The sequence below is a fragment of the Rana temporaria genome, chromosome 12 (assembly GCF_905171775.1).
Source record: "Rana temporaria chromosome 12, aRanTem1.1, whole genome shotgun sequence".
In the NCBI taxonomy this organism is placed as follows: Eukaryota; Metazoa; Chordata; class Amphibia; order Anura; family Ranidae; genus Rana; species Rana temporaria.
Genome location: NC_053500.1, coordinates 17,833,419 through 17,857,866, shown reverse-complemented (window position 1 = coordinate 17,857,866; position 24,448 = coordinate 17,833,419). Strand labels below are relative to the sequence as shown.

At 45.2% G+C, this 24,448-nt stretch overlaps 1 protein-coding gene across 1 annotated transcript in view; it reads left to right on the top strand.

Moving 5' to 3' along the window:
• Positions 1-24,448, top strand: part of LOC120919499 (opioid growth factor receptor-like) — a 41,070-nt gene that overhangs the window by 1,355 nt on the left and 15,267 nt on the right. The window contains exons 2-8 of the mRNA XM_040331695.1: positions 121-241; positions 1,697-1,747; positions 2,969-3,052; positions 6,854-6,908; positions 8,522-8,600; positions 10,626-10,692; positions 10,907-11,055. Coding sequence (XP_040187629.1) covers positions 122-241; positions 1,697-1,747; positions 2,969-3,052; positions 6,854-6,908; positions 8,522-8,600; positions 10,626-10,692; positions 10,907-11,055 — 605 coding nt within the window. The 5' untranslated portion in view covers position 121. The remainder of the gene's footprint in view (positions 1-120; positions 242-1,696; positions 1,748-2,968; positions 3,053-6,853; positions 6,909-8,521; positions 8,601-10,625; positions 10,693-10,906; positions 11,056-24,448) is intronic.

The window sequence follows — 24,448 nt, the reverse complement described above, 5'->3', positions numbered from 1 at the left end:
ATGTATTTTTATTTATTTTATTTTATTTTTTATATTTTATTATTATGTTATACTTGGAAAGGCTAATGCTATTTTGTAATTTTTTTTATCATAATAAGTTAAATGTGTTTTAATTCACAGAATGGGCGGCTCTGCTTCAACCATTTCTTACGACTCCACCTGGGAGGAGGAGGATGAAGATGACAGTAGTGCAGCGACAGAGAGGTCTTCAGTGTGTAGCAAAGAAGTGCTCTACCCCAAGGTAACGTAAAAGTCACTCATTACTTTTGCTAGAAAATTACTCAGAACCCCCAAACATTAACTTATTATGATAAAAAAAATTACAAAATAGCATTAGCCTTTCCAAGTATAACATAATAATAAACTGGGGTAGATACTCGTACAACGGCGCATTAATGCGCCGGGCGTAGCGTATCCAAGATACACTACGCCGCTGTAACTTACTTTGTTTTGCTTTGAATCCTCAACGAATTTGCGCCGTAAGTTACGGCGGCGTAGTGTATCTCTTGCGGCGTAAGGGCGCAGAATTCCAATGGATGTAATGGGGGCGTGTTTTATGTAAATACGTTGTGACCCGACGTAAACAAAGTGTTTTTTAACTGCGCATGCGCCGTCCCTGGGGGTATCCCAGTGCGCATGCTCGAAATTTAACCGGAACAAGCCAATGCTTACGACGGTGACGTCATTCTACGCAAATTCCTATTCGCGAACGACTTACGCAAACGACGTAAAAAAATCAAAATTGTACGCGGGAACGACGGCCATAATTAACATTGAGTGCGCCACCATATAGCAGCTTTAACTATACGCCGGAAAAAGCCAAACGCAAACGTTGGAAAAAAATGCGCCGGGCCGACGTACGTTTGTGGATCGCCGTAAATAGCTAATTTGCATACTCGACGCAGATTTCGACGGGAACGCCACCTAGCGGCCGCCGAAAAATTGCATCTTAGATCCGACGGCGTACTAAGACGTACGCCTGTCGGATCGAACCTAGATGCCGTTGTATCTTGTTTTGTGGATACAAAACAAAGATACGACGCAGGAAATTTATAATTACGCCGGCGTATCAGTAGATACGCCGGAGTAATCCTTTTGTGGATCTGCCCCTCTGTATTTATTGGCGTATAACACTCACTTTTTTACCCTGAAAATAGAGGGTAAACTGTGCCTGCATGTTATACGCAGGTAGCTGTGGAAAGTTTTTTTCCTGAAATTTCCCTCTTAAAGTTAGGATGCGTGTTATACGCCGATAAATACGGTATTTAAAATTGCACGCACTCATGAATTGGCGCCTTCGGTACTTAAAAATCTCCATATGGTTACGCTTTATAAAAAAAAAAAGATTAGGCTTATGACATCATTCACAGCTCTTTCTCTCTCTCTCTCTCTCTCACTCTAGTGAGAGTTTGCCAGGAAGGGAGGGGGGATGAGTAATAAGAGGGCCAATGAGAGCTGCAGGTGTGTCTGTGAAAATACAGGAAGTGAACAGGAATCAGCTTCAGCTGCCCACAGTTAAAATGAATGCAGCCAGACTCAGCGGAGGGAGATTTCTGCAGAAGTACAGATTCACAGTATATATAAAATAATATGCAAAGTGGTTGGAGGGAAGCTTCAGAATGGCAAAGATGTTTTTATTACAAGTTATGTGAGCAGACTGCAGTTCCTCTTTAATATGTTCCTTTACATCCCTTAGGCACAAGAGACACCCAGAAACCGGAAAGAAAGAAAGCCTAAACAATACCAGGTAATACAATGTCTAGCAAGTAGGAGCAACTAAACGTTGGACGCTCTTTAGTTGAGAACGGATAGAACTTCCGATAATGTTTTTTTCTTGCTGCCTGGACCTTCCCCTTCCAGTGAGAAACACACTCCCCATTTCTTATACACAAGACTTGTTCCCCATGACTAAGCCCCGGGGGGTGGAGTGAAACGCGTTGGAGGCGTGGCCTCACCCTTTCCTTCTTTGAACCTTTGCAGGAGCCAGCAAGGGCTCCATCCCCTTTCAGCACCAGTGGCAGCCCGTTCCTTAGGGGCGCCCGGGTGCCGCCTCCTCTCTCCACGCCGCGGCCACCCCCTATTCATGCGTCCGGTCCCTTTCAGGGCACCGGGCGCATGAATTACAGACCTTTTTTTAATTTTTTGTGAAGAGAGGCTCTAATAGGCTTTAAAATAGGGTGGGCTCAGGTCGCAGAGAATGCGAATGGAGCCCACCCAGATGTGTTACAACAGCAAATGAATATTCACTGTTGAAACACTGATCCTCAATCCAGCCAATCAGAAGCGGGTGTGAGACATGTTTTCTGATTGGCCGAAAAGAGAAGACTCCAAGGAGGAAACGGTAGCTACCGACGCCGTCACGACCCGTAGAGAGCAGGGGAAAGGGAGTCCGCAACCGTCGAGTAGAGGAAGCCACTGTCCATGGGGTAAGAGCTACCGACGACCAACCGATGGGAGGGGGGGGGTTCTGGTATTATGTTTGCCGCCACCCCCCCCAAAAAAAATTCTACCGCCACTAGTCAGCACTCTAGCAGCATCTGCGGATGCATTACTGAAGTGGCTGAAGTGGTTAATGTGCAGTCTTCTCTTTTCTACAGCCGTTCTGTGCTGAATCTTTAAAACTTGTCTGAGAGTTCACAAAAAGGGGGCGGAGAGCTGAAGTTACACTTTGCTGTGCTCAGTGAGGAGAACTCTGAGAGCTGATTGGGTTGAAGATACACAACCCCTCCCTGCACACAGAAACAGAGGTGAGGCTGTCAATCAGCTGGAGCCGGTCCCTCCCCTGTCACCTTATCTGAAGTCAGATAGTAGAGGAACGAGGCAGCAGACAGAAATGACACTTAGTGCTCTGGATTGAGACAAGTACACACTAGGGATATGCTTTGTTCATATTTCATGTCTGAGGTTTACAAACACCAAAGACTGATTGTAAAGTAACCCCTTTAGGTGTTCTTTCTCTTCTTTATAGTATATGTTTTCTGACGCTGCCCGGAATATGCAGGACTACAGACACGGATTCCAGCCTTTAGGTTCCACTTACCAGAGTAGCCCGGTAAGCTTATTTAAATCTTCTCCCCACATTGATGGGTATGGGACTAAACCTGCTAAGTTAAAACAAAACATTCATTTTTATTTTGCTTCTCATAACTTTGCAATAAGCGACTAGTAGACTATTTATTTCGTTAAATTAGTTTAACCACTTCATTACTGGGCACTTAAACCCCCTTCGTGCCCAGAACAATTTTCAGCTTTCAGCGCTGACGCATTTTGAATGACAATTGCGCGGTCATACAACACTGTACCCACATTATATTTTTATCATTTTTTTCCCACAAATAGAGCTTTCTTTTGGTGGTATTTGATCATCTCTGCGATTTATATTTTTTGCGCTATAAACAAAAAAAGACAGAAATTTTTGAAAAAAAACCACAATATTTTTTACTTTTTGTTATAATAATATCCCAATTAAAAAAAAAAATAATAATTTCCCTCGGTTTAGGCCGATACGTATTCTTCTACATATTTTTGTTTAAAAAATCCGCAATAAGCGTATATTAATTAGTTTGCGCAAAAGTTATAGCGCCTACAAAATAGGGGATAGATTTATGTTTTTTTGTTTTTTTTTACTAGTAATGGCGGCGATCTGCGATTTTTCTGTAAGGCCTGCGATATTGCGGCGGACATATCGGACACTTTTGACACCATTTTGGGACCATTCACATTTATACAGCGATCAGTGCTATAAAAATGCACTAATTACTGTATAAATGTGACTGGCAGGGAAGGGGTTAACACTAGGGGGTGAGGAAGGGGTTAAATGTATTCCCTGGGTGTGTTCTAACTGTGTGGGGGGAGGGGACTGACTGAGGGAGGTGAACCGATGCTGTGTCCCTATGTAAAGGGACACAGATCGGTCTCCTCTCTCCCTGACAGCACATGGAGCTCTGTGTTTACACACAGAGATCCACATCCCTGCTGTGTCACCGCTGATTGCGCGTACCTAGTGGACATCACGGCCGCCAGGCACACGCATCGGATCCCGAGCGGTGCGCCGGGCACAGTGTTTCCCTGCTGCGTGCCCCCAGCGGCGCGCGCGGGGAATGCAAACAAAAGGACGTCCAAAGACGCGCTGTGGACGTCTTTCGTCTATAGCGCGGATCCCAAGTGGTTAATTCGTTTTCGGGATTCGTTTTGTTTATTCATTTTTAAATTGATTTGAAATGTTTTCGAATCAATTTCGAATAGAAAATAAAAAATAAAGAAATAGAATATATTATAAAATAGATTTTAAATTTTTTTCTATTCTATTCCTTTATTTTCTATTCTATTTCATTCTCTTTGGAAATTGGAAAACTATTTGAATTCGAAACTTTTCAAATTCGAAAACTGGAAATGAAAAAACTATTAAAAAACAATTCAAATTCGAATTTCGTTATTTCGGATTTGTTTAAATTCTATTTGGGAGATTAGGATACATCCAAATATTGAAAATGTTTCCAAATTTTCATTTGGAACGAAACGAACCGTCTAGTGACCAGTCAGTTTCATTTCACAACATCATTCCTGTAGTCCAAACCTTCCTTTTTATATTGCACTGGCTGGTAGCTGAACAGTTTAAGCCCAGCTCTATATTTTTACTCCCACTCTCCATTGAAGCCCCCATCGTCTCCCTCAAGGACAGTGGGGAGTTGTGCCTATTCCTATGCAGCACAGCGATCGTAACATAATGTGTAAATTCTGTACTGTTCAGAAATACTGTGAGCCCACGGAGCTTGTCCATGATGGCCTGGGCTCACAGGAAGTGGGTTGAATGATGTCATTCAACCCAAAAGACTGCTGGCATTTTGTGGCAAAGAAGAGGCACTGCAGGGGACAACTGCAAAATTGAATGTAAAATAGGTTTAAAGTCGAGTTAGGCTATAAAAGAGTTTGTTGTGGAAAATAATGTATTCGGGTTTGTGTTTGAAATGTCTTCTTCAACCCTCCCATCTATTTTTTATTCATTTTATTGTATTGTAAGCAAAAATAGCTTATGCAAATCTAGACACCAATGTGTAATCCTTTTACAAATAAGAACTTAATACAATCTGTTTATATTCTAGCATCTTATTTATTTATTACAGGTACTTACAAAGCGCTCTCAATTTATGCACCGCTATACACATACCGGGCTAGATTCAGCATAGTAATTTCAAATCTGCGTCGGCGTATCGTTGCGCCAATTCTCAAAGGCAGATACGTCTAAAAAATAGGCTTCCTCCGCCGACGTAACTTGAATGCGGCGCCGTATAATTGTGTGCAATATTACGTTGACCACTAGGGGCGCTTCCGTTGTTTTCGGCGTAGAATATGCAAATTACCTAGTTACGTCGATTCACGAACGTACGTGCGCCCGGCGGTAGTTTTTTACGTCGTTTGCGTAAGGCTTTTTCGGCGTAACGTTGCTCCTGCTATTAGGTGGCGCAGCCAATGTTAAGTATGGACGTCATTCCCGATTCGAAATTTGAATTTATTACGTCGTTTGCGTAAGTCGTTTGTGAATAGGGCTGTACGTAATTTACGTTCACGTCGAAAGCAATGACGATTTGCGTCGGAATTTTGAGCATGCGCACTGGGATTTTTTCACAAGCCGAGTTTTTCAGTACATTTTTTTGTGCTGAAAATGCCCCCCTCGGCTTATACTCGAGTCACCTTTTTGCTTGTCCCTGATCTTCCAGACTTTGGACCATAGGTCCCCTGGACCCCAAACTTGGCACATATGTAGCCCCACTCTTCCTCTACAAATGTGCAAAGTTTGTTGTCCGGGAGACCTACGTCCGTGGAGCACCGATTTTTCAAAGCCGGCACCCCTTACATAGACTCCCATGTTAAACGGTAATTTCTCCGGTGAATTTGGGGACCCGGTACCGGCCGGTCGTAGGTCCCCTGGACCCAGGAACTTAGCACACATGTAGCCCCATTTCTCCTCTACAAGTGTGCAAAGTTTGTTGTCTGGGAGACCTACGGCTGGGGAGCACCAATTTTTCAAATCCAGGCACCCCTTCTATAGACTCCCATGTTAAACGTCAGTCTAGTCATGGGCACAGTGAGGCATGGGCACAGTGAGGCATGGGCACAGTGAGGCATGGGCACAGTGAGGCATGGACACAGTAAGGCACAGTGAGGTATGCAGATGGACACCCTAGACTTATACTCGAGTCAATACGTTTCCCCAGTTTTTTGTGGTACAAGTAGGTGCCTCAGCTTATATTCGGGTCGGATTATACTCAAGTATATACGGTACATTGTACATTGACATCAGTCCCTGCCCCCAAGGAGCTTACAATCTTACTCACATTCATACATTCACATAGTCGGACCAATTAACAGGAGCCAATTAATTTCCCTTTGTGCTGGGAGCGCACCGCACAGTGCACTCCCAGCACAGAGACTGGGGTTTCACCAAGGGCCCTGTACTTACGATCGGGACCCAGATCTCCCGTTTTCCAGGTCACCTGATTGCTGTGGTAGCCTCTGATTGGCACTGGGAATCAGTCACAGGGAAGCCCTTTTGTTTTTCTCTATACAGATGCAGAAAGTCAAAAAAAAGTGTTTGTGAAAAAAAAAAGAAAGAAAAAAAATACCTAGATCAAGGTTTGATCTAAGTCAGTGCCAGGGTTAGTGTTTGGGTCAAGTAGGTCAGGGTTAGTATATTTTGGGCAGGATTTTTTTTTAATTAGCATCAGTGTCAGTTAGTGTCGGTGTGTTTTAGGTAGGACAAAAAAAAGAAAGAAAAGCAAATGCGCACTATTGTTTCTGTGTTTTTGGTGCTATTTCTACATTATTAAATGTCTTTTCTGACCTTTTCATGCAGGATGAGATGCCCAATCTGATGTTTTACAAAAACCAGATGCAGTTCAGGCCAAATGGTTAGTACGGAAGGGGAGATCATTTTGTGAGATAACTTTATAGTTTTGTACATAAATAAAGCTTGTTTAACTGCTTTTTAGCTCTTTTTTCAGCATGTTGTATAAAGTTCAAAGTAAAACTTTTTGAAGGTTATTAACTTTTTGAAGTGGTGAGGAAACAGTACAACTGCAGTCAAAAATGTATTTGTTTGGTAAAGAGTGGGGAACCTCTCTGTTTCTATATCACTGGCCTCATGCACACTGGGGGCTGGATTCAGATACCTCCGCGTATCTAACTTTGGGCGCAAGTTCTTTATTCATAAAGAACTTGCGCCCATATAACGCGGTGACGTGGCGGCGACGATGACGCGGCGACGTGCGCGAACCCGGAAGTTCAATGCTTCCACGCATGCGTCGAATCACTTCGACGCCATGCACGGGTTCTCGGGCCAGCGGACATGTCCGACGGACAGGCTTCCAGCGGACATGTTTCTAAGAAACATTTGTCCGCTGGAAACCTGTCCGCTAGGCCGGAAAACTGTCCGGTCGGCCCTACACACGGTCGGACATGTCCACGGAAACTGGTCCGACGGACCAGTTTCAGCGGACATGTTCGGTCGTGTGTACGAGGCCCTAGAGACTTCAAGGAGGTGTGAATTACTGGGCGTGCCGCAATGCAAACTGGGAAATGTAGTTCTTACATGAACGAGCATCTGGGAGCGATCCGACAGGCGTACGTCTTAGTACGCCGTCGGATCTTAGGTGCATTTTTTCGGCGGCCGCTAGGTGGCGTTTCTGTCGAATTCCGCGTCGAGTATGCAAATTAGCTAGTTACGGCGATCCACGAACGTACAGTACGTCCGGCGCATTTTTTTACGTCGTTTGCGTTCGGCTTTTTCCGGCGTATAGTTACCCCTGCTATTATGAGGCGTACTCAATGATAAGTATGACCGTCGTTCCCGCGTCGCCTTTTGAATTTTATACGTTGTTTGCGTAAGTCGTTTCGCGAATAGGGATTTGCATAGAATGACGTCACCTTCGTAAACATTGGCTTGTTCCGGTTTAATTTCGAGCATGCGCACTGGGATACCCCCACGGACGGCGAATGCGCTGTTCAAAAAAAACGTTGTTTACGTCGGGTCACAACGTATTTACATAAAACACGCCCCCATCACATCCATTTGAATTCCACGCCCTTACGCCGCCAAAGATACACTACGCCGCCGTAACTTACGGCGCGAATTCTTTGAGGATTCCAAAAAAAAAAGTAAGTTATGGCGGCGTAGTGTATCTTAGATACGCTACGCCCGACGCAAATATGCGCCGATGTACGTGAATCTGCCCCATTAATTTTAGGCAAAAACATTTTTTTCCTTTACAACTCCTTTGGAAATGTTTAATACCAGGGTGTCCTTAGGTGTGGACAAATACCAAACATATCTCAGGAGAGGGGACAGGAAAGGTTAATGTGGCCCATTTTTGTAGTCAGGTGCTCCCCATACCAGCCAATCAGATTGCTTTCATTCTCTGAGCTCCAATAGAAAGGACAGCTATGGTCTAATAATTGGTTGCTTTGGACAGCATCATCATTTTTCATTCACACTTGAATTACTTTTAATTTGTTTCACACTCAGGTTTGTACATAGAGGACCTGCTTAGGAATTGGAAGGATCGGTATGACATACTAGAGGAGAATCATGACTACATTCAGTGGTAAGTGTAACAGCTGTTCTGACTGGCTGCTGCCCATTCCTCCCCAAATACTGTCTGTTTTATTTTATTTTTTATTTTTCTTTATTGAATATCCAGTTACTTATATCAGATTTAAAATAAAAAAATAAAACACTCAGATGTTTCCCATAGGCTGGAACATATACATATGTTATTTTAAATTACTGCAGTTTTAACATGATTATAAAGCCTAAACATTTTTTACCTTAATGTATTTATTGCACCACCCCACCCCACCCCCCCCCCCGGTCCTTCATTGATCAGCTCTCTCCCCTCACTTCCTGGTCTCACAGGCTTTGTTGAGGCAGCAGGAGCCATTGGCTTCCACTGCTATCATTCAAAGTCAGTCAGGGGGCGGGGTCAAGCCCAGCTGTCTGTGTCTATAGACACAGGCAGAGCGACTCAGGAGGGAGCCCACATGAGTGCCACCATAGGAAGCGGGTTTCTATGGGGACACTCGCCAGAAGCGAGTGGTTGTGTTCTCCTGACTGGACGTCATATGACATGATCAGGATAACAAGTGCACACGCCGATCGGTGGTGCTGTTTGTCAGTCTGATCTCGCAACACTGATCTCGGCAAAGAGCCTCTGACAATCACAGCTGATCACGATGAAAACAGGAAAAGCCGTGTACTAGCTTTTCCTCACTCACGTCTTACTGTCGTGAGTAGAGGAGAGCCAATCGGCGGCTCTCCTCACAGGGGGTTCTGTGCTTAATGATTATCAGGGCAGCCCCCTGAGGATGCCCACCACTGATGACCACCAGGTATGCCACCCATGGTCACCAGGGATGCCAATCAGTGCCCACATATGATGCCAATCAGTGTCCATCAGCAATGCCTTCCAGTGCCTCTATATCAGTGATGCCCATCAGTGCCGTTTATCGGTGCCCATCCATGCCCATCAGTGCCCATAAGTGTCGCCTATCAGTGCCCAACTTCTTTGGTCGACCATGGCGAGGATTGTTCTGAGTGGAACCTGTCCTGTTAACCCATCTCAAGAGCCACAGCCCTGACGCAAGCATTAGACTGACCCTTGGGACGATTTATGCAAATAGCAAAATGCCATGATGGGTGGATGTCAGTCTTGGGAGGGACAGGTATTCCTGTATTTGCATGCAGACTGCCATATTTGCATGCGGACCACCCTAGGTGATGATGAACCTAATGAATGAACAGGGTGGGCCAGGGGCAATAAAGCAGGGGAGGAAAGGGCTTGATATCCTCCAGCCAGGAAATTAGGCGGGCTCTATAGGACTTGCTTCAGCTTCTAAGGCCTCGTACACACGACCGAACATGTCTGCTGAAACTGGTCCGCGGACCAGTTTCCGCGGACATGTTCGGTCGTGTGTACGGCCGACCGGACAATTTTCCGGCGGATCAGACAGGTTTCCAGCGGACAAATGTTTCTTAGCATGCTAAGAAACATGTCCGCTGGAAGCCTGTCCGTCGGACATGTTCGGTCGTCTGTACGACTCACCGGACATGTCCGCTCGGCCGAAAGCCCTCGCATGCGTTGAAGTAATTCGACGCATGCGTGGAAGCATTGACCTTCCAGGGTCGCGCACGTCGCCGCGTCATTGGCGCGGCCACGTCACTGCGTTCGCTGTCCGCGGGAAATTTGGTCTGATGGTGTGTACAGCCATCAGACCAAAATCCGGCAGCGGACATGTCCGATGAAAACGGTCCACGGACCGTTTTCATCGGACATGTCCCGTCGTGTGTACGAGGCCTTATGCACATGGTGAGAAGCTCACAGTGTCCAGTGAAATCAGAGTAAGTAATTTCGGTCCAGGAAAGGTTGGACTGCATGGACTAGTGTCTTTTTATTCAACCTTACCAACTATGAAAGGAGCCCGTACAACTGTGCAAGACTGAAAGGAAGGCTGGAGGTCAGATTTAAAGTATAAATGTGAAAAGTGAAGATGGCATAGCAAGTCTATTATAAGCAAGCACTGTGATACATTTGAAATGAAGTGTTAATAAATATGAACTGGTTCTATTGCAGGCTGTTTCCACTTCGACAACCAGGCAGGAACCCACATGCCACTCCTCTGCATGAAGATGAAATTGAGGTAGCAGATAAACAGGAGATATTAGAAAAAAATGCATAATTTCTAGTAGAATGAACCTCTAAAACGATTTTGTATGCTGTCTGTGTCTCCATTGAGGCTTTTCCCCCTAACTTCCTGTTTAGGTGAAAGGTTTCAGACAGAACAGGAAATGAGTTTGGCTGGAACTGCTCTATTTTCTGTCCATTGTAATTAGTGATGGCTGTTTGTCTTCTAGATGATGAAGAATGATGAAGAAGTCAAGAGGAGGCTGTGTGAGGCGTATAAGCTCATGTTAGGATTCTATGGCCTCCAGCTATTGGATGAGAGTAGTGGGAGAGTCGGTCTAGCACAGAATTGTCAGGAAAGATTTAGGAATCTAAACAGGTGAGTGACTTCCATTGTGGTTTGATGATGTCTCATGATGTGGGGTGGTGGGGAGTATGAGACCATCAGACTAGAACTTCCGTGGATCAAAACAGAAACAGTATCTATTGAGCTGAATTTCTAATAGCTTACTTGTGGAAGTCATTAGAAGCTTTCAGCTTTCTACATTCTTTGTGCCCAACCTGCGGTGCTTCTGCACTTTATGTGTGGCCCTCAGGGCCCCGCAGACACTAATCTGTGTTTCCCTATTGGCCTGTTATAGCAGTGATTTCTAGCAGCCTTATATAATATGTCTCCTGTGTCATGTCCCCAGTCTCCAACAACTCTTATAGCATGTCCATAGTCTCTGACCAATTATTTTATTAAGTCCACAGTCTCTGGCCATCTCTTGTATTAAGTCCACAGTCTCTGGCCATCTCTTGTATTAAGTCCACAGTCTCTGGCCATCTCTTGTGTTAAGTCCACAGTCTCTGGCCATCTCTTTTATTAAGTCCACAGTCTCTGGCCATCTCTTGTGTTAAGTCCACAGTCTCTGGCCATCTCTTGTGTTAAGTCCACAGTCTCTGGCCATCTCTTGTGTTAAGTCCACAGTCTCTGGCCATCTCTTGTGTTAAGTCCACAGTCTCTGGCCATCTCTTGTGTTAAGTCCACAGTCTCTGGCCATCTCTTGTGTTAAGTCCACAGTCTCTGGCCATCTCTTGTGTTAAGTCCACATTCTCTGGTCATCTCTTGTATTAAGTCCACAGTCTCTGACCAATTCTTCTATGAAGTCCACAGTCTCTGGCCATCTCTTGTGTTAAGTCCACAGTCTCTGGCCATCTCTTGTGTTAAGTCCACAGTCTCTGGCCATCTCTTGTGTTAAGTCCACAGTCTCTGGCCATCTCTTGTGTTAAGTCCACAGTCTCTGGCCATCTCTTGTGTTAAGTCCACAGTCTCTGGCCATCTCTTGTGTTAAGTCCACATTCTCTGGTCATCTCTTGTATTAAGTCCACAGTCTCTGACCAATTCTTCTATGAAGTCCACAGTCTCTGGCCATCTCTTGTGTTAAGTCCACAGTCTCTGGCCATCTCTTTTATTAAGTCCACAGTCTCCGACCATCTCTTGTATTAAGTCCACAGTCTCTGGCCATCTCTTGTGTTAAGTCCACAGTCTCTGGCCATCTCTTGTGTTAAGTCCACAGTCTCTGGCCATCTCTTGTGTTAAGTCCACAGTCTCTGGTCATCTCTTGTATTAAGTCCACAGTCTCTGACCAATTCTTCTATGAAGTCCACAGTCTCTGACCAATTCTTCTATGAAGTCCACAGTCTCCGACCATCTCTTTTATTAAGTCCACAGTCTCTGGCCATCTCTTTTATTAAATCCACAGTCTTCGAACATCTCTTGTATTAAAGCGGAGTTCCACACAAAAGTGCCATAAGTACCCCTCTCCCCCTGACTTGCCACAATTGCCATGTCATTTTTTTGGAGAGGGGGGTACCTATTTTTGATAGGTACCCAGCTCCCACTTCCTGGTCTGGTCGCCTAGGCAACTCCTCCTCTCCCCCCTCCCTCCCTGTAATCAACTGGGACACGTCACAGGTCTTAGACTTTTTATATCCATTGTATACTGAGATTAAATCACACACAGGTGGACTCTATTTACTAATTAGGCGACTTCTGAAGACAATTGGTTCCACTAGATTTTAGTTAGGGGTATCAGAGGAAGGGGGGCTGAATACAAATGCACGCCACACTTTTCACATATTTATTTGTAAAAAATGTTGAAAACCATTTACCCTACATAAATGAAGGAGTGTGTTGTGACCAATAATCTCTTAAGCACACAAAATAATGCTAATATACCTTCTCTCCTCTTTGTTTCTGTAGCAATTGCCACAACAATCTGCGAATCACACGGATCCTCATGTGTTTGGGGGATTTGGGTTACGAACACTACCAGGTGCCTCTCATCCGTTTTTTCCTGGAGGAAACCTTACGCAATGGCAACTTACGGAATGTAAAGAGGAGCGTGTTAGATTACTTTGTGTTCTCTGTGAGGGACAAGAATGAAAGAAAAAGACTGGTACAGCTTGCGTGGGAACTCTATGAACCCAAACATCAGTTTATTTGGGGGCCGATGAATTCAGAGGAAGAGATATGCTGCAGCCCTTGCTGTTTGTGTATATCGAAATTATAGTGTATCTTCATCCAGCAGATACTTATTCTTAGGCTCGGTTTACACTGATGAGATGCGGAAAAAGCACAGGAATCACTGCATTTCCCGCATCGCACTGTGTTCATGCAAACTGCCACAAGTGTCAATTAAAAGTTAACCACACCCCAAAAGCAGGTCGCAGAATGCAGTACGATTGCTAGAATCGGATCACATGGGTATGACCACCCATGCAATTCGATTCCAGTGCGGCAACAAAAAGCTACCTGCACTTGATAGGCTCAGATCACACTGCACTTAATCGCATGCGATTTGCACAGGAATGCAGTACAATTCCTGTGCGAATCACATGCAAGGTGATGCATCGCAGCCTTAGTGTGAACCCAGCCTTACAGTCCTTGGCCCGGATTCACGTAGATCGACGCATATTTCTGCCGGCGTAGCGCATCTCATATGCGCTACGCCGACGTAACACAGAGAGGCAAGCACAGTATTCACAAAGCACTTGCTCCCAACGTAACGTAAATTCCTAGACGTACGCCGGCCTAATTCAAAGTAGGTGGAAGTGGGCGTGATACATTTAAATGAACCGTGACCCCATGCAAATGATGGGCCGAACGAACGGCGCATGCGCCGTCCCGTGGACGCTTCCCAGTGCGCATGCTCAGAATCACGTTGAAAATGCTCCATAAAATACGTCGAATCGCTACCTACAACGTGACATAACCTACGCCCAGCCCTATTCACGTACTACTACGTAAACGACGTAAAATACGACGGCTGTTCCCTGGTCCATACCTTAACATGACTTACCCCTGCTTTATGAGGCTTAACTTTACGCCCGACGTAAGACTTACGTAAACCGTGTATATGAATGCGCCGGGCGCAAGTACGTTCGTGAATCGGCGTATCTCCCTCATTTGCATATTCGAATTGTAAATCAATGGAAGCGCCCCTTGCGGCCAGCGTAAATATGCGCCGAAGATACGACAGCGTAGGAAACTTACGTTGGTCGGATGAAGCATAATTTCAGGCGTATCTAGTTCTATGGGTACGGCGCATAGATACGACGGCGCACATTGACACTTACGCAGCGTATATAGAGATACGTCGGCGTAAGTGCTACGTGAATCCGGGCCATAAGCTTTAAAGTAATGTTGTTGTACCTCACGTTCTACAAATGTCTGTTTCTTTTTTTTTTGCAATTTTTTTTTTACGCTGAACTGCCTGAAGCTGTGCAAAAAGCCAGACAGAGGACCTGGTCTAGTTACTATGACTGCCTGTGATCTACCTGTAGCTGATCTTTCTTTATTACTATACTGACTTACAATGCCCTATTCTGCACTGTGTGGAGGCGGCCATCTTGGTAGAGGCAGGGTTTTCCTTCCTCATGTCAGAGCCTCCAGCAAGGAGAACAGTGAGCAGCACAGTAATGACATCACCAAATCTGAGACTAGCAGTCACAGACAGTAGCGCCTCACACTGCAGATATATAGTTATAAGGCTGAAGGCACAGGAGTGTCTAGGTATACTCACTTACCAGAAAGTGCACTACTATTATTCAGGAGAAATTCTAGGCAAAAGGTATTTTTTTTTAAATATAATGATTAGGCACAATTAACATTTCTGCATGTTTCATATAACATAGTAAAACTGCACTTTTTGGGCTGGATTCAGATAGGTTAGCGGATCTTTAAATCTGATTTACGATCCGCCGGCGCAAGTTTTTGAGGCAAGTGCTTAATTCAGAAAGCACTTACCTCAAAACTTGCGGCGGCGTATCGTAAATCCCCCGGCGGAATTCAAATTCCGCGGCTAGAGGGCGTCTACAATTTAAATCAGGCGCGTCCCTGCGCCAATCGAACAGCGCATGCGCCGTCCGCAAATTTTCCCAGCGTGCATTGCTCCAAATGACGTCGCTAGGACGTCATTGGTTTCGGCGTGAGCGTAACTTGCGTCCAGCTCTTTTCTGAATCGACGTACGCAAACGACGTAAAAATTCAAAACTCGGCGCGGGAACGACGGCCATACTTAACATAGGATACCCCTCACATAGCAGGGGTAACTATTCGCCGGAAAAAGCAGAACGCAAGCGACGTAAAAAAAAAGCGCCGGGCGGGCGTTCATTTCTGAATCGGCGGAAATCCTCATTTGCATATTTGTCGCATGTAAAAAACGAAACGCCACCTAGCGGCCGGCCTGGAATTGCAGCCTAAGATCCGACGGTGTAAGTCACTTACACCTGTCAGATCTTTGGGAGATCTATGCGGAACCTGATTCTATGAATCAGCCGCATAGATCCGACCGACGGAACTCAGAGATACGACGGCGTATCAGGAGATACGCCGGCGTATCTCTATCTGAATCTGGGCCTTTGAGTTCAGGTCCACATGAAAGAGGAACTGCAGTCTGCTTACATCATTTGTAATTAAAAAATCATTGCCATTCTGAAGCTTCCTTCCAATCACTTTGCATATTATTTTATATATACTGTGATTCTGTACTTGCCAAATATGCTGCAGAAATCTCCCTCCACTGAGTCTGGCTGCAGCCATTTTAACTGTGGGCAGCTGAAGCTGCTGCCTGTTCACTTCCTGGATTTACACAGACACACAGAGGCATACCTCCAGCTCTGCAGCTCTCATTGGCCCGTTTTTTGACTCATCCCCCCCTCCCTTCCTGGCAAACCCTTACAAGAGAGAGAGAGAGAGAGCTGTGCATGATTTCATAAGCCTAGGCTAATGACCAGACAAGAAACAGGAAGCGGGCTGTATAAGGGATTTACTGGCAGAAAAAATGCTTTATTATCCAAAGTTAAAACAACAACAAGGGCAGAAGATTTAATAGATGGAAAGTTGAAAAAATTACTGATGTTCCGCTTTAAATGTATAAATGTATAGACTGCCCATTATAAAGTGGCTCATTTAGCTACTACAATGACTATCTTAGGGTTGCCACTTTTTCATCAAGCCAAACCCGATCATTTTAGAGGCGCACAGTAATTAATTTTTATTTTTTTTATACACTATAGCAGTGGTCATCAACCCTGTCTTCAGGGCCCACTAACAGGCCAGGTTTGCAAGATAACTCAACACATCACAGGTGATATAATTTGCTTCTCAGTGATTGCAGTATTCTAGACTGCATCTCCCCAAGGTAATACATAAAACCTGGCCTGTTAGTGGGCCCTGAGGACAGGGTTGATGACCACTGCTTTATAGGATTGTAAAAGACCTGGGACACTTTTGGATACTCCAAAAAGAATAGTATTGTGGCGCACATAGTGCCCCCCTCACCCTCCTGTCAGGTCCTCTTCCAAGCCACGTTCCTGTCTGAATGTGTCTGGGTTTTAGGTGGACATGATAGACCCCAGCTCTGAGGTCTATCATGGATAAAAGAGTATTGTAATATACTGTAGGTTTTAGGCCTCGTACACACGACAGAGTTTCTCGGCAGAATTCACCGAGAAACTCGGTCAAAACCCGGATTCTGCCGAGAAACTCTGTCGTCTGTACAGTTTTGGCTCGATGGAGCCGCCGAGGAACTCGACGAGAAAATAGAGAACATGTTCTCTATTTTCTCGTTGTCCTCGTTCTTCTGTGGGAGAAGCCGGCCCGCCGAGCTCCTCGGCGGCTTCATCCCAAAACTCGACGAGGAACTCGACGTGCCAAGCACGTCGAGTTCCTCTGTCGTGTGTACGGGGCCTTACCCCTTTCATGACTAGAGCATGTTTTGCTATTCAGCACTGCGCAACTTTAACTGTCAATTGCTCGGTCATGCAACACTGTACCCAAATGAAATTTATATAATTTATTTCACACAAATAGAGCTTTATTTTGGTAGTATTTGATCACTGCTGTGTTTTTTTATTTTTGTATGATATAAACTAAAAAAGAGTGAACATTTGGAGAAAAACAATATTTTTTATTTTCTGTTGTAAAACATATCCAATAATAATAATAAATAAAAAAATCTTCATAAATTGATGCCAAAATGTATTCTGTTACATGTCTTTAGTAAAAAAAATAAAAAAAAATCTCAATTGATGCATATTATTTGGTTTATACAAAAGTCATTACGTCTAGAAACTATGGTATATATACTGGAACTTACGTAGCTATAGACGCTATACTGTAATGGAGTGTGACTGTTATAGGTTGTTTGGCAATCTGGCGCTAACAGAAACTACCTGGGAGGGTTACTAACTGACATTGATGTCGCTGGCAGGGAAGGGGTCAACATTTAGGGGCAATCAAGGGGTTTTAAATGTGTGCCCAACAATGCGTGATGTGTGTAATATGTGCTACTTTTACTTTTTGATCTGGCAGCTGTTTTCTCCCTGCTTTTCAGAACTTTGGGCCAGATTCAGAAAGAATCGCGGCGGCGTAATGTATCGTCTTTACGTTACACCGCCGCAAGTTTTCAGCGCAAGTGCCTGATTCACCAAGCACTTGCGTGTAAACTTACGGCGGTGTAACGTAAAGCCGTCCGGCGCAAGCCCGTCTAATTCAAATAGGGCGTGTACCATTTAAATTAGGCGCTCTCCCGCGCCGAACGTTCTGCGCATGCTCCGTTAGTAAATTTCCTGACGTGCTTTGCGCGGTAATTACTGCGCCCCGACGTGTTTGTGAATGGCGACGTGCGTAACGTACTTACGCCAACATTTTTTTTTTTTTTTTAATTCGACGCGGGAACGACGGCCATACTTTAACATGGCTGGTGTAAAGTTAAACCATGAAAAAGCAGGCTTAACTTTGCGACGAAAAAAAAACACTTGCGACAATGTAACGCACGCGAGTAGCTTTGTGGATCGCCGTAAAAGCTAATTTGCATACCTGACGCTGGAAAACGACGCAAACTCCACCCAGCGGCGGCCGAAGTATTGCAACCTAAGATACGAAGCCGTAAGCCTGTCGGATCTTAGCCAAATGCCGTTGTATCTTGTTTGTGAATCACAAATTAAGATACGACGCGGCAAATTTGAAAATACGCCGGAGTATCAGTAGAGTGGTTGGCATTCCGCAACTGTGTGTGTGTGGGGGGGGGGGGGGGGCGTTGCTTCAAATTTTTTACCATCCCTGACCCATTGCAGAGATTTCCCTTCACTTCCTGCCCCATAGCCAAACAGGAAGTGAAAGGAAATCTATGCAAATTAAGGGAATCCATTGCCCTCCCCCCCAGCCCATCAGAGCTAGTGTCCCCACTCGAACATTTCAGGGCGGGTCTTAAACAGCAAGGGGTGTGATCTTGACAGGAAGGGGTGGGTCATATTTAAATTAGGGGGTGCATGAGTTTAGTCAGGCCTAGGGCAGCACAAAATCTAAATACACCACTGCGGCCCTGCGTATAACACGCAGGCACAGTTCACCCTCTATTTTCAGGGTAAAAAAGTGAGTGTTATACGCCAATAAATACAGTATATATAATGTTCGGGGGTTCTAAGTATTTTTCTAGCAAAATAATACGGAATTTAACTTGTAAATATAGCACTACCCCCGCAGGAGCTGCTGGTTATATTTTGGGTGGCACGTTACCTCTATGTCCTCGCTGTCCAGGGTAAAAGGAGAGTCTGAAGAATTTCAATGTCCACACAATGCACTTCTTTTTCTTGGGTTTATTTTGCAGAACTTTAGTAGAATAGAGGAGTAAGGGGGTGGAAGGGTAGGTGGGTTCAGGTGCACAGTCACAAATAAGGAAACACTCCTGTTTCCAGCAAACAGTTCTCGTCGCCACTCTAGCCAGAGTGGGTATTGCTCACCCTGATAGGTCCCTCTCACTGGCCTAGCAGCCGGGATGGCGCATGAAGTAAAGTACAGTCTCTGCCACAGACCTTCTTTTATGAGGAGACACTTTGGTCCGAAATCCTCTGCCACAGGATTCAGCACCCGGATCTCTTTAGCTTTTTTCTTTGGAACTTTTAGATTCGACAGGCGACACTGTCAAGCCTCTCCGTGTACGGTGCATCCTTCGGTGAAGTTTCCAGGCCTTCTCCCAAGGTACCAGCCTCTTGCATGGCCCTCTCCAGGATAGGTCCTCCCCCTGGCTTCCTTCTTTAAATCACTTTCTCCCACAGGACGGACAGCACAGGATCACCTTTGCAGTATAGGCCCCAGCCAGACAACTGGGCCCACCAGGCGAAGCCGCAGCCCAGGGCCAACGTTGTCCTGGAACCGGGATTCAAAACACGCACCCCTGGCCAGGCGGGCCACGAGGCGCGGACGGATGGACCCCGCACCAATGGCGTCTGTCCCTTAAAGCGGGGGTTCTCCCTAAAAAATAATTTTTCTTTATCTACCTTTATCTATGTTTTTTTTTTTTTTTTTGCCTCTGTATTTACCGTTTAATCGTCCAGTTTCGTTTCAGACTCCGGCGGGGAAATAGGCGTTCCTATGAAGAGGGGAACATGATTGACGTCTGGCTATGTCGCGTCACGCGTTCCGAAAATAGCCAAATTAGGACTCGGATATATACAGCGCCTGCACAGTCAGCTCCTAGTCTGTACGCAGGCGCCGTATAGTGCCTATGAAGAGCCGAGTCCTACTCCGGCTATTTTCGGAACACGAGACGCACCATAGCCGGACGTCAATCATGTTCCCCTCTTCATAGGAACGCCTACTCCCCGCGGGAGTCTGAAACGAAACTTAAGGATTAAACGGTAAATACAGCGGAAAAAAAAAAACATACTATAGCTGACGCTTGTATGCTGTATGGGATGGTTCATAGATGTTTTTTAGGGTGAACCTCCGCTTTAAGTACCCCTCCCCAGCATGCACAGCGGGCAACCACTCCCACTGATTCGCTGCCGAGGGGAACACTCAATACACCTTGACTTTGCTGCTGCCACCCTTGGCCTGGGGTGGTAATGACACCCCCAGGCGATCAATGGTGGGTACTCTCAGCACAGCCATGGCTGGAACAGAGGCTAAATTGCCCTTAATCACTCTGGTCTGAGCCAAATAACAGCCCAGACCCCCACAAAATTTAAAGCAGCGCCTGTTCAACAGGAGCAGGGTGCTACATAAACAACAAATGTCAAAAATAGGCTTAGACATGAAAGGGTTAAGCAAAACGCCCGGCACTCAAAAAAGTACTTGATCTTTTTTTTTTGGCAGGTTTTTTATTTGTTATTGGTAAACTCAAGAGGCCTGCACAAATACGCCCGAAAAACGCCTGTAAAAATAGCAACGCCTAGATGTTGAACGAAGCCGGTTTGGCTATTTGGAGAGAACAAAGCTTCTTTGATGGGTGTGTTATGTAAATGACAAATCTAAGAAAGGAAAGTGAAAGTGGAAACTCCCGTATAATTGTATTGCAGTAGTTCCAGGAATAGTTTCATCTTGTTCTCTCTCTTATAGGCGCAGCAACACTTTATACAGCAGGAAAAGATATCTCTTCTTTGTAAATAACTTTTGAAACTTTTTTAAATGGCCAAATAACAGGTAAGGGTATAGCTGGTTAATATTCGAACTAATAGATGACGTCTGCCTTGCAGGGAGATAGCTTCCTTCTTCCGTTCTCTTTGCTGTACTAGCGGAAGAAAACAGTTTGTGATCCTGATGGTTAGATTAGAGGGCGGGCGTGCTCTAGTTGTGTGATCCTGTAATAGGCATAGTGGGTGAACTTCCTGCACAGCCGATTATTCAAGAGCCAGTTCACAGAAGTCACACCCTTCGTGCCAAGCCTAAGGTGATTGTAGCCATAATACTGCACTTGCAGCAACACAGGTAAAGCGATATTACGCCTGATTCACATCTATGCATTTTTAGTGCTTTTTGCATTTTGCAGATTTGCACCACAGACCGTGTTCCATAGGAAATGTTAAATAGACTGTAGGGCAAATCAGGGCAAATCAGCAAAATGCCAGTATTCAGTTTTCCAGAAACATACTACAGTCCATTTAACATGGTTTCCCATGGATGTAGTTCACATCTGTGCATTTTATGGAAACGGCCGGGGACTTTTTTTCTGGTTTTTGGTTCCATAGACTTGAATGGATCAAAAATGTGTATTTAACCACTTGCTTACTGGGCACATAAACCCCCTTCGTTCCCAGGCGAAATCTCAGCGTCCGGCACTGCGTCGCTTTAACTGACAATTGCGCGGTCGTGCGACGTGGCTCCCAAACAAAATTGGCGTCCTTTTTTCCCCACAAATAGAGCTTTCTTTTGGTGGTATTTGATCACCGCTGCGGTTTTTATTTTTTGCGCTATAAACAAAAAAAGAGCAACAATTTTAAAAAAATATATATTTTTTTTACTTGTTGCTATAATAAATATCCCAATTTTTTTTAAAAAACTATTTTTTTTCTCAGTTAAGGCCGATACGTATTTTTCGACGTATTTTTGTAAAAAAAAAAAAAAAATCGCAATAAGCGACTGGTTTGCGCAAAAGTTATAGCGCCTACAAAATGGGGAACAGAATTATGATTTTTTTTATTATTTTTTTTTTTTACTAGTAATGGCGGCGATCTGCGATTTTTATTGGGACTGGGATATTGCGGCGGACGTATCGGACACTTTTGACACAAATTTGGCGCCATTCACATTTATACGGCGATCGGTGCTATAAAAATGCACGAATTACTGTATAAATGTGACTGGCAGTGAAGGGGTTAACACTAGGGGGTGAGGAAGGGGTTAACTGTGTAGCCTGGGTGTGTTATAACTGTGTGGGGGGAGGGGGGTGACTGGGGGAGGGGACCGATGCTGTGTCCCTATGTACAAGAGACACAGATCGGTCTCCTCTCCTCTGACAGCACGTGGAGCTCTGTGTTTACACACAGAGCTCCACGTCCCTGCTGTTACCGGCCGTGTCACCGACGATCGCGTGTACCCGGCGGACATCGCGGCCGCCAGGTACACGCATCGGGTCTTCGGCGATGCGTCGGGACAGTTTTTACCCGCCGCGCGCCACCCAGTGGCGCGCGCGGGTAATGCACATAAAGGCCGTTTTTAAACGGCCACTTGGCACTTGAGAGCCGCGCTGCGGACGTATTTCGTCTATAGCGCGGATCTCAAGTGGTTAAAAGTGCAAAATGCACCCGGAATATCCAACCTGCGACCTGCATAAGTGTGAACCAGGCTTTAAAGGGGTTGTAAACCCTCTTGTTTTTTCACCTTAACCACTTAAGCCCCGGACCATATTGCTGGTCAAAGATTCGGCACTGCGTCACTTTAACTGACAATTGCGCGGTCGTGCGACGTGGCTCCCAAACATAATTGGCGTCCTTTTTTTCCCACAGATAGAGCTTTCTTTTGGTGGTATTTGATCACCTCTGTGGTTTTTATTTTTTGCACTATAAACAAAAATATAGCGACAATTTTAAAAAAAAATAATATTTTTTACCATTTTCTATAATAAATATCCCCCAAAAATATCTAAAAAAAAAATGTTTTCCTCAGTTTAGGCCGATACGTATTCTTCTACATATTTTTCATTAAAAAAAATCACAGCATTTATTGATTGGTTTGCGCAAAAGTTATAGCGTTTACAAAATAGGGGGTAGTTTTATGGCACTTTTATTAATATTTTTTTTTTTACTAGTAATGGCGGCGATCAGCGATTTTTTTCGGTACTGCGACATTATGGTGGACACTTTTGACAAATTTTTGGGACCATTGGCATTTTTATAGCGATCAGTGCTATAAAAATGCATTGGATTACTATAAAAATGCCACTGGCAGTGAAGGGGTTAACACTAGGGGGCGAGGAAGGGGTTAAATACGGTCCCTTGGTGTTTTCTAACTGTAGGGGGGGTGGACTGACATGGGGAAATGACAGATCTTCTGACAGGACCGGGAGCTGTGTGTTTACACACACAGCTCCCGGTCCCCGCTCTGTAACGAGCAATCGCTGGTGCCCGGCAGCGATCGCGGCAGCCAGGCATGCGCAAGTGGGTCGGGGGCGAGCGGGCGGCGCACACATGCGCCCCTAGTGGCCTGCGCGAGAACAGACGTTATATTACGTGCTCTCGCGCACGGGAGCCGACCTGCCACCGTAAAACGACGGCGGCAGGTCGGCAAGTGGTTAATGGCCCCTTTAGAAACGGCACGATCGCCGTTTCTAAAGTGCGCCTGCGCCGCTGTCTACGGTGAATGCCATATAGACATCGGCGCATGTTTTTTTTGTAAATATCTCCTAAACCGTGGAGGTTTAGGAGATATTTACAACACCTACAGGTAAGCTTTAATCTAGGCTTACCTGTAGGTAAAAGTAGATGTCAGAGGTCAGGGGAGAATGCGCAGACTGGTTCGAGATCATAGAAAGACAACAGTAACTCAAATAATAAATCGTTACACCCAAGGTATGCAGAATACCATCTCTGAACGCTCAACACATTGAACCTTGAAGCAGATGGTAAGCAGAAGACTACACCGGGTGCCACTCCTGTAAGCTAAAAACAGGAAACTGAGTCTACAATTCACACAGGCTCACCGAAAATGGACAATAGAAGATTGGAAAAACGTTGTCTGGTCTGAGGAGTCTGGATTTCATCTCAGACATTCAGATGGGAGGGTCAGAATTTGGTGTAAACATCATGAAAGTATGGATCCATCCTGCCTTGTATCACCGGTTCAGGCTGGTGGTGTAATGGTATAGACTCGTAGAGGATATTTTCTTGGCACACTTTGGGCCCCTTAGTACCAATTTAGCATTGTTTAAACCCCACGGCCTACCTGAGTATTGTTGCTGACCATCCCTTTATGACTACAGTGTCCCCATCTTCTGATGGCTCCTTCCAGCAGGATAATGCACCATGTCACAAAGCTCCAATCATCTCACCACTGGACAATGAGGTCACTGTCCTCCAATGGCCTCCACAGTCACCACACCTCATCCAATAGAGCACCTTTGGGATGTGGTGGAGCAGGAGAGTCGCATCATGGGTGCAGCCAACAAATCTGCAGCAACTGTGCAATGCCATCATGTCACTATGGAGCAAAATCTCTGAGGAACGTTTCCAACACCTTGTTGAATCTATGCCATGAAAAATAGAGGCAGTCCTGAAGGTAAAAGAAGGTCCAACCCGGTACTAGTAAGGTGGACCTAATAAAGTGGCCGGTAAGTGTATGTGAGTGACAGCATGGTATTAAATGCCACCGTTGTGCTGCCACATGTATACATACCCTTGGGGGGGGGGGGGACAGGTTAAGGGGAGTGCAGGTTGTAGCTTTAGAAAAGCATTTAGCAAATCCTCAGCACATTTTGCAATATACCGTATTTATCGGGGTATTGCGCGCT